We start from the raw sequence: 11183 nt of genomic DNA, 5'->3' as shown, positions 1-11183 counted from the left end.
GTGTAACAAAGTACTAGGAGTCCATCACTGGCTACACTCCTATTTCCAGATCCATTAAACATCTAAAATATAGAGACACAAATTCCTGTAAGTAGAGAAAATCTCTTTTGCAATGTATAGAAGCTTTACCTGACAACAAAATAGCTGATTAGCTAATGAGCTGAAACAGGATTAGAAGGTGGGATATCTGAAAAAGAGAAATCTCTGGGAAATAGTCAGGCATGAGAAATTTGGCCCCAAACAATGATGGAAACAGTTAGGTGAAATGGAAGACCAGGAAACCAGCCATGTGGTATTCACAGAATAGAATATATAGAATATTAAGTTATGAGCTTGTCAGGGAATAGGCCCAAGCTACTGGGCTAAGTAATTATTCATAAAAATTCAAGTCGTTATTTCTGGGAGCAAAGATGCTGGGTAGAAAAAGCTCAAAACCACACCAGTTAACTCTAATAGTAGGTGTTAATTAAAGTTAAGGAACTCTTACCTTCCTTTTTATAAATTCATTGCATTTATTTATTTATTTATTCCTCCATCTCTATCATCTAGCTAGCTATCCATCCATCTATCTATCTATCATCTATCTATTCATTTATTTAGGTGGATATGCATGTGGTGTGTATGTGTTTATGTATGAAGCCTGGCAAGGTGGAGGTCAGAGAACAACACAAGAAAGTCGCTTATCTCTCCTTTTACTCTGTAAGTTCCAGGGATCAAAGCTTACATGCTTAACCATTTTGCCAATTTCTACATTTACTTTTTCTTTTTGAACCAAAAACAAAAACAAAACAAAACAAAACAAAAAAACCCACATTTTTTTCATTTAAAAAAGTTTTAGGTCACATAAAACAAGGCAACATTTATTCCTTCTTCTGGTCTTCTTGCACTGGGTCTGTGGGCAGCTTCTCCATTGTGGTGCTGTTGCTCTCTGAGTCAGTGTTACTGTCACTGGTCCCTTCCACCTCCATGCTGTCAACCTCCTCCTGCCCACTCTCCTTGTCTTCAGGAGTAGACATGCCTTCTTCACCATTCTGCTGGCTCTCCGCTGTCTTCAAGGTGTGCCTCCTCTTTGGCTTACTCCTGTTTATCCACTAGGCAGGGTCAATAGTGCCGAAAGGCAAGGTGATCTCGAAAACTCCAAGAATAACCAACTCCATAAGTATTTGATGTAATTTTACCTTTTCTGTCTCCATTGGGATGTTCTCCTCATCCTTCTTCTCCTCCTCGGCTTTGCTCGCCACTTGCTCTTCCTCAGGGGCTATGCTGCTCTGACTGTGTTCAGCCTGCTCTGCAGCCTCCTTCTCCCTCTCCTCCTGCCTTTTGCGGGCCTGCTCCTCCGCCTCTGTGATCTCAGCTGCAATCTTCTCCATGTCTACTTCCATCTTCAGACCACATAACCTTTTAAGTTTATTGTTAAAGGATTCTGTGCTTTCCAGGGATTTCCTCTACTTTTCCTCGTGTCGTTCTTCTATCTGAAGGAGCTCGGCTTCTAGTTTTCGCTGATGAACCATTAAAGACTGGACTTGTCGCTTGAGGACCTGCATTCCAGCTGTTGTGACAACCAACCGCACATCAGGTACCACACTCTCACTGAGGATCTCACTGATGGGGCGGTGGTTTCTCTGGAAAAGGGCAGTGGCTGTCTGCTTCATTGAAAAGTCATCATCATAATTATCTGGATCTTCCGCAGGCTGAATGCTCACGTAAGGCTCCCGCTTCTCCATGCGAGACTGTCTCTGTCGACTTTCTTCCTCTAATGCAGCTTCCACACGACTTTTTGAATTAATATACGCAAGGTACCCAGGAGAATTATGATAGGCCTTCATGAACTCATTGTACTCGATCTTTTCTGCTTCGTATTCGTTTAAATATTCTTGCTTCTCTTCATCAGCGAGATCTCGCCACATGCCACTAATAATCTTGCCAATCTCCCACAACTTCAAGTCAGGGTTGGAAGCCTTTACTTGGTCCCAGACCTTTCTGTTGTACCTCATGTAGGGCATCAGCGGCTTATCCAGTGGCTTCGGAGGCTTTGGAATCATAATGCCAGAGGACGCCATGACCCAGCTGTTGGTGCCCGGGTTCCCTCCCAGCCTGTAGTTGTTGTAGGCAAGATGACTGTATGGATTGTATCCCACAAACCCTGGTGTGCTGGGCATTTGTGTTGCAGGAGCTGGGGTGGGAGGTGGGGCATAAGATGATCTTTTTGACATTTTGGAAGATTAAGTGTTCAGTTCCTTAAGAATGAATCTGCGACACCGCAGGCTGAGAAGGCACCCGTGGCTCCGGCTTCGCTTCCCTTTGTCCCGCACTCTACCTTTACTTTTATTTTTTTTTCCTACTAATTTTTTAATTGGATATTTTATTTACATTTCAGATGCCATCCCCTTTCCCCATTTCCCCTCCCTAGAAAACCCCTATTCCATGCCCCCTTTTCCTTTTTGCTTTTATACAATTTTTTAAAATGTTACCTTTCCTTTTAAAAGTCACATTTTTTTAAGCACTGAGATAGAGACATCATCAGAAATTGTACTTAACTCAAGCCTTTAAATCTCCCATTTTCCCCTGTATTTATTGAAAAATAAAATGGACTCATAATTCTGTGCCTGGGAATTACATGGTTAACCTTGGAATTTTGGTTACAAGAAAATTCTCCAATGATGCGTAGTTCGTTCTTTGCATCCAATGACTATAACCTTTTCCATTCTTTGGGAAGGTTCACAAACCACAGAACTTCTGCTTTAGTTCAAAGCATTCCAGCATTAGTTGTGACAAGTCCAAGTGATGCAGAAATACTCAGATGGCACAGAATACTTTTATTGTGTGAACATCCCTTAAATGTGAGTCAGTTGATGAATTTCTCGTTCTAAGTAAAATTACCACACTATTATTAACTAATAAAATGTAAAGCCAAAGATGAATAATGAGAGCACATGCTCTAAATTTGAGGGAAGAACGAAGACAGCTTGCAATGTGGAAAATTGTATGAACGTATGACAGCTATATAGTCTCTCCACTTTTTGTCTTGCGTCGTGTTATGGGGTCGTGAATAGAAAGGCAGTGCTAGAATCTATCTTTTTGTAGTGAGATATGATGACCATCCCCGGAGCAGTGGTACAACAGGGCATGCAATTTGCTTACATCGTTAGGTTGATTGACAGCTCTCACTGTGATTCTTGTGGTTGAGCAGGCATATTTCAGATTTGTCCTATTCTGTTATGTTTCTGTTTGATCTTCTCAGTGCATCCTGCCTAAGGTGGCCTTTGGGGTACAAGACTGAGAAGTATGCAACACTTTCATATACTAGCTGCCGTGAGGGCTTAGGGAAACGGCAATTGCATTGGTATCTTGAGAAAAACATGTAATTTGTGCACCCAGAAACCCATGAATATTATTAAGGAAACAATATATTTTAATAAAAATGGTCAAAAAATGCTCTAAGATTGTTTTAAAAGATTCCATGCTCCTGGAAATCATTCATATATATTTCATATATGAATTCATATATATTTGAAAGGTATTTTCAATACAGTGTATGCTCCCATGTCATGATTGATCTCTTCTTATTGCTTAGTATCTTCATATATATTTATAAAAAAAGTGCTACGATTTGATGATGTCTACTTAAATATTTTTGTTCTGCACAGGAAAAATACAGTGACTACAGATACTCTCCAAGCGATTGATCACTGAAACATTTAACCCAAAAGAAGTCAGAGGTAAATGCTATATCAGAAGAGAGAGAGAGAAGAGAGAGAGAGAGAGAGAGAGAGAGAGAGAGAGAGAGAGAGAGAGAGAGATCTGTTATGCCATATCAATAGAAAAATTGATAATATGGTCTACCAGCAACTTCTGGGATGATCCCTAATTGTGAATGATAAACTATATTCATTAATTTTCCACCAAAAGAAAAACTATGTAAGACACAATTCACAACACTTTAGAGTATGAATCTAAAAGTACATAAAAAAGTATTTTAAAATAATGCATGTTCCTGTGTTGTGATTAATCTTTCCTTATTCCTTGGTTTCTTCTTATGAGCATGTGCATTTACAAAAAAAAATATTTTTAATCTAAGTAATTGAGATCAACTTGTAAACTTGAGTACCTTAATTTCAAAGTATATTTGAAGTTAAGGTTTTAGTGTTAACTAGTGAATCACATGCCTTATGAGGATACTCATAAAGGTATGTGTGCACTTACATGCCTGCATGTGTTTGGGCCCACAAATACGTGCCTTTATTTCCATATTTTCAGATCTACAGTGAATTTAACAGCACCATGTATCACTTCTTCTACAATCCAATCTTAGAAGAGTTCATCTTTTTACTGTAAGTCTTTAACATAATAGCATTTTTCTGTCTCACTAGCTAACTTAAATTTCACCCTGGCATGGTTTCCTGGAGATTGTAAGACTTTGTCAACTTATTAATGTTGCCTACATACTGAAGTCAAAAGCCTAGAGTAGGCCACAAGGATGTAGTTAGGAAGGTATGTGGACAGTGCTGTTGTCTTCTCTCCCTCTAGAACAAGGGGAAGAGGGCTAATTGTTGCTATTTGGGTTAGAATGTGGTCTGGCTTGCTTCACTAGAAGCCATGCTGGGAACCAGAGCTGTTCACACATATACAGAACAAAACGAAGCCCCAACTTTCTTTCTGAGTGAGACGAATCAGTGAAGATCAGAGAAGGGAGGGTGCGGAGCCCCGGAGGGCTGGTGGAGGCACAGGGGAGTAACTCAAAGTTCTCACCAGCATGCTGGAGCAGAGCTGAATTCACTGAATTCTTAGGTTCCTGGGTGTTGGCAGCCTTTGTGAGCTTCAGACTTTGCCTACGTGTAGACCATGCAAAAGCCAATTACTGGCAGAACTAGTTAGAGGTCTTCTAAAGTGATGGGATTCAAGAACTGACTGATTCATTTTATGGCACTTGCACACTCATAAGTCAAAGTCTCTTGACTTGTTCTATATATTTCTGGAGCCCAGGGGCCTTTACTAAGTAGTATTTGAATATGATTCACTCTTGACAGTTTCAGACATTCTGGAAAACACCAAGGACTTCAAACTAACATTCCAATCTAATACCATGTATCTCTGGTACTAGCTAAAGTTTGTTTTATGGAAGTATGAGCTAACTGTCTTTCTTTCTTTTTTTTTTTAACTGTCTTTCTTTATACCCACATATGTACATATGGATTAAACTGTAGTGGAGTTGGACAAGTTTAAAGTGTATCTTTAGAAAGTTAATTAGCTCTCCCTCTCCCTCTCCCTCTCCCTCTCCCTCTCCCTCTCCCTCTCCCTCTCCCTCTCCCTCTCCCTCTCCCTCTCCCTCTCCCTCTCCCTCTCCCTCTCCCTCTCCCTCTCCCTCTCCCTCTCCCTCTCCCTCTCTCTGTCTGTGTGTGTGTGTGTATGTACACATTTGCACACATGTATGTTCATATATTTTTAATTTAGCTATTTTAATTAATCACTGTGAAAGGGATGATACTTTTGAAGCTTATTGAAAGAAAACCTGGCCTACTAAGAGGAAAGACACATTTCTTAGTTTATGTAAGCTTTCAGCACAACAGCTTTTTGGTTTATAGAAGAGGATGGATGCCAAGCACAGGTAGTTGCCATGATTGGAACTGGTATGCGGCAGTTAGATTGAGGACAACTGAATCTCACTTAGGAAGACTGAGCCACAACAGTCTCTATTTAATTCATCATAGCCATCCTTAGAGTGTTGCTATATAACACCACACTCCTTCTCTCTCCTTATATTCATGTTTCTTAAATGATACTCTGAATAAAGGAGAGTTATAACCACATTCATTTTAACCACCCACCACAGAGCCCTCTTCATACTCAGGGTCATACACAGCACTCCTGAGTTTTCTACACAAGAGCTCATTAAGAAGTATAGAAAATGATGGAAATCAAGCCAGAGGCATGAGTATAGAGCAATACGGTACGTTTAGCCCTATGTGAAATACATGCTAAATCCAAGACTAGAAAAAAATTCATTAATTTTGTTAAAATTCTGTCAATTTTGTTAATATATCATATTGAATATACACATAGGTGATAAATGAAGGAAATAAAAACAAATATACAAAGAAAAAACCAAAACCCTTCAACACAGTAATGAGAATTATATTTTAGCAATTTTTTGAGACAGTGTCTCACAGTGTAACCCTAGCTGTACTAGAACTCATTATATAAACCAAGATGGCCTTGAGATAATATAGGTAAAGCTGCCTCTGCCTCTCAAGAACTGCAATTAAAGATCCGAAATGTCATGCTCAGCAGAAACAATTATTTAAAAAGCAATGTATAAGCCTTATCTGAAATCCAGTTAACACATATACATAGAAAAATATAAAAATGTTTCAAGGAGAAGTCCAGAATGCACCACAGATAAGAGCACTTGCAGCTTTTACAGAGAACCGAGGCTTTATTCCTAGCATCTACTTGGTAGCTACAACCATTTGTAACTCCAGTTCAAGGGGATCCAATGGTTTCTTCTAACCTCTGTAGATACCAAGCATGCATGTGGTGCACATACAAGCATTCAGGGAAACAGTCATGCACATGAAATAAAATAGATGTACAACATTTTTACAACTTTTCAAAAATACATTTGTGGAGAAAAAATGTATAATCAGTCAAAAGTTCAAATAAGTTATTCCTGGATAATTTTTAAAGTTTTGTAAGTAACTGCAAGAATTAACCACACATTTTCTTAATAATTGATACTAGCTATCTATTTGATGAGTGCTTGAAAACTCTTAGTTTTTACATTTTAAAGTTCCACCAACATTATTCTAGAATAACACTTTCAAGAGTTCTTTAGTAGTAAAATTAAGCTTTCTATTTTCTCTGAGCTGCTCAGAGTCAGAGTAATTTAGAGCTGGAGACAACGTGTCTCACTCAAGTCAAGTCGTTTCTGGATACATCTGTGGTGCACCGAGTGAGAATTTAATGCATTTGTCTGGAGAATCTGCCATTTGATGTGCAGACTTATTCCTCACAGTTTCTCTTCCAGTTCAGATTTAAGTGTGCAATGAGGAATGTGAGCAGACATTCTACTTTGATAATTTCTCCATTACAATAGCACAAGATAGTAATCTACATCCCCCCCCAAAAGATAATCATCATTCTGTCAGGTAGTAAATAGCATACTTTAAATACTTATCTTCCACATAGACACTCTTTTTAACATAAGTAAGCCCCTTTCTCAGTCAGTTTCAGAATACTCTAAATTAATTATTGTTATCAACTATAAAATTGCAAGAAGAATTATTCTGTATACCTATCTGCTTACTATGTTAGACGCAGGAAAGATTATTCTAGAAGCTTGATCTATTTAACATTAAAACAAGCTCGACAGATGAAAAGAGTTGTGGTATATCAAATAATAAAGTGCACTTAAGAAAAAAATAAAAATTTAAAGTACTTCTTTTAGAATTTACACCAAGATGGCAACAAATGACTCAAATGTTCACCTGCTTTTAGAAATTATAGATCCACAAGAAGGTGTGAAAGTGGTATAGAAAAGCAGAAGGTATCTTTCACCCATAGTTACAACTTACACAACCATAGTCCAGACTCAAAAATCGCAAATGTTGACACTGGCACTGGTAGAATGTTTGTGTGTATGTATTTATGCATGTATATGCATGTGTTTGCATGTGTATGTGTGTGTTTATGTGTTTATGTGCGTATGTGCATATATGTGTGTATTGTGTGTGTAGTGCGACAGTTATTACCTAAATACATTCATACGGTGACCATTTCACTCAAAACACTGAACTGTGCTATTACTACCGAGATTTACAGTTGGACACTTACATATGCAAACATGTGTGTGCGTGTGTGTGTGTGTGTGCGTGTAGTTAATAGATGAATAGTGATTGCTCATACTTAGGAGTTTTGAAGATATGTATAGAAAGTATGATTAAGTATATGTATTAACACAGACATACCATTTCCTTTTCCTTATCTGGTGATACTTTTCAATGTGGAGTGGATACTAATGGCTAAGATATGTTAGTCTAGAATATAGAATGTGGGACCCTATCCTTTCTGTCTCACTGTACCTCTCTCTTGTTCTTTACCTTGTTTCTTTTCCATCTGACCATCCCACCATTCCCATGATCTCATCATTACCAGTCTCTTCTCTGCTTTAAAAGATCAATTTTAGTTAAAACATGAAGGTGTTAGCAGGCAATATTTGTCTGTCCACCTTCCTTCCTTCCTTCCTTCCTTCCTTCCTTCCTTCCTTCCTCCCTTCCTGTCTTCCTTTATTTTGTTTTTGCTCTATTCTCTTTTTGTTTTTTTTTTCTTTTTTGTGGTACTTGTAAATGAACCCAGTGCTTCAAGCACACAAGGCCAGTGCTCCCCACAGAGTTACCTCTCCAGCTCAGTTGTTGTTTTGGGGGAACTGAGTTATTTTTCTTAACATAATGTCCTCTAATTTTCTCCCCCTTGCTACCCTTTTATATCACTGCCACATGACAGTACCCACCCCCCACCACCATCTGTAACCTCTAACAACCACTAATTTATTCCCCATCTCTGTAATTTTGTCAACTCAAGAACGTTAAATGGAATCATACAGCATGTGACCTTTAAATTCTTTCTTTTCCCTTCACAGCATGACACTCTTCCAGATCATCTGAGCAGTCACCTCACATAGCCAGGTAAGTGTTGCCCCATATGCTACTGTACATTAGTTTTCAAGACACAGCAAACTATTTTCCAGAATAGTCACACAGTTCTAAAAATGCAAAAGCTTTGTATGAGTCTTCAGCAATTCTGCATCTCCCTCTGGATCTGTTACTACCTCAGCCTCCACTGAGGAATCACATTGTGGTTTTAAATTCCATTTCTCTATTTTGAATGCTTTTTCCAGTATTCACTGTCATCTGTACCTGTTTTTTTTTTTTTCAAGGAGACAGTGCCTATTTGTTTTAAATATATTCACAGGATTGCAAGTGATAGTACCAAATGTCAAGTGATTTTTTAAAATAATAAGCATACTCAATAATCATATGTTAATGAACTTACGTGCTATCTTTTGTGACAAAATTCTGGGTTCTGCCTAGGAAAATTACAATATATTCCTTATTCTATAGTTAATAATCAATAGTTGAGACCAAAGAGGTAGCTGAGAGGTTAAGAATACTTGCTGTCATTGCTAAGGATTCAGGTTCAGTTCCCAGCACTATATCAGGCAGCTTAACAACCAGCTCTAACTACAGACCCAATGCCTTCTTTTCTTCTTCTGGCTTCCATCAGCACCTGCATGCAGGGGATACACATAGAGAATGGCAAACATGAACACACACACACACACACACACACACACACACAAGCACAAAGACACATCTGCATACACAAACACACACAGGCTGGAGGGACAGCTCAACAACTAAAAACACCTATTACTCTTTAGAGAATCCATGTTTGATTCCCAGAACCCACATGGTGGTTCACAGCTACCTATGGCTCCAATCTCCCCTCTGACCTCTGCAGGTACCAAGTGCCCTGCATACATACATACATACATACATACATACATACGTACATACACACATACATATAAAACACTATAAAATAAAGTGCACAGATTTTATTTCAAAAAGGCATTAATGACTAAAAACAACCACTAATGAAGTTAAAATGGAAGCCTAAACAGCAATGTTACAAATGATGCAAACTCAATAAAGAGGAAAAAATCCTTAAAAGCAAACCCTAAATACTTTCCAAACGACTTAAAGTAAACAGAGTTTAACTATAAGAAAATATTTATAACAATACTTTGCTCAGAAAAAAATATACAGAATAATTTGCTGGACTCTACACATTCGTAATTTGAAGAATTAATCTTTCAAGGCTTGTTTTTACTTTGTCAAAGGAAAATTACAGGCTTGGTGCAACATAGTAAACAGACTTATTACAGGAACTTAATGTTGATGTGGTAGTTAATAAAACTATATCTTGAAAGTAACTGGCAATTCTCTGGATGACGGGTTAGTTTAAATGGAACTGTTCATTAAATTGCTCAGCTAATGCTTAGTGAGCACCTATTGTACGACGTTATCAAGGACGCCCTGTGGAATGCTTGGAGTTCATTCCATATAAAATCACATGCTTCTGTGATGCTTAAAATACAGTAGAGGAAACACCAGTGCTTTAAAAAAGAACGGTATCTTATGGTCCAGGATAACTAGCTCTGAATTTATAACAAATCACTGTAAGTGTTTACTTGAAAATACTTTAAATTCTTAAATTGAAAACATACAAAAATAAGAGTCAGATGAAAAGAGACAGTTGTCTGAAAATGGTTGAAATCAATAGTATGTGCTCTGCACTCATCAATTATTTCTGTTCATTTTGATCGATCAATTTCTCTAAAGATTGGATATCTTTGGGGCCAATAAAAAATATTCCGAGTATCTTCTGGGTCCTGTAAACGTTCACATATCTAGTAATAACAAGATGTACATCCAGATACTATGCTGTGTAATGGGCCTGACTCAATGACATATTAGAATTCAAGAGGGCACAGAATCGATGTACAGTCTGAGAAACAGACTGCAGGGACCAAGGAAGCACAAAAGGCCTAAGTGGGATAATAGTGAACCTCCCTCAAGATCTGGACAGAGTTTACAGGAAGGAACTATAAAGAACTGTTCTGTATTCAACTCAGGACTGAATACAAGAACACCGAAAAAAGATGTGATTTGGATTTCTTGAGTGGTTACGGTTTGAAAGGGGTAAATGAAGTGTGTTAAAAATATCCACCACTCTGAGAATATCCGAAATAGAACTTTCCTTTTGAAAAACCAGGGAGATGTGCTGGGGTCCTTTTCAAGGTCACTTTAACCTCTAAGAAACCAATGCAATTCTGTTGTGAGAACAGGATCGCTTCCCCTCATACCCTTAACCTGATCAGGTGATGTCTCAGGCGGCAGCGCTTCTTTTTTAATGTAACAAACAGTGCCATCTACTGACAAACTCATGCTATTGAAGCGGTAAATATTCTAGGACAGTAAACTGACCTGTGATATGTAGGTCATTTGTCACAGTCTACAGAAGTCACATTTTACACGTGCTTATTCGAAGCTACAAGCAGGACAGGTGCCGTCCGTTTTGATTGGCACGATTTTTTTCTTTTAAGCACAGGAAGAGATTGATGT

The 11183-nt window shown here is 38.2% G+C and overlaps 1 protein-coding gene across 1 annotated transcript; it reads right to left on the bottom strand.

Moving 5' to 3' along the window:
• Positions 1–860: 860 nt before the first annotated feature.
• Positions 861–2269, bottom strand: LOC117724711 (SWI/SNF-related matrix-associated actin-dependent regulator of chromatin subfamily E member 1-like). Its single transcript, XM_034524619.2, is given in 2 exon segments — positions 861–1067; positions 1179–2269. Coding segments are annotated over 2 exon segments (1242 nt in total). The 5' UTR covers positions 2214–2269.
• Positions 2270–11183: the final 8914 nt, after the last annotated feature.

Source organism: Arvicanthis niloticus, chromosome 20 (assembly GCF_011762505.2).
Source record: "Arvicanthis niloticus isolate mArvNil1 chromosome 20, mArvNil1.pat.X, whole genome shotgun sequence".
NCBI lineage: Eukaryota > Metazoa > Chordata > Mammalia > Rodentia > Muridae > Arvicanthis > Arvicanthis niloticus.
The sequence above is the reverse complement of the archived record's forward strand: the minus strand, read 5'-3'. Positions and strand labels throughout refer to the sequence as shown.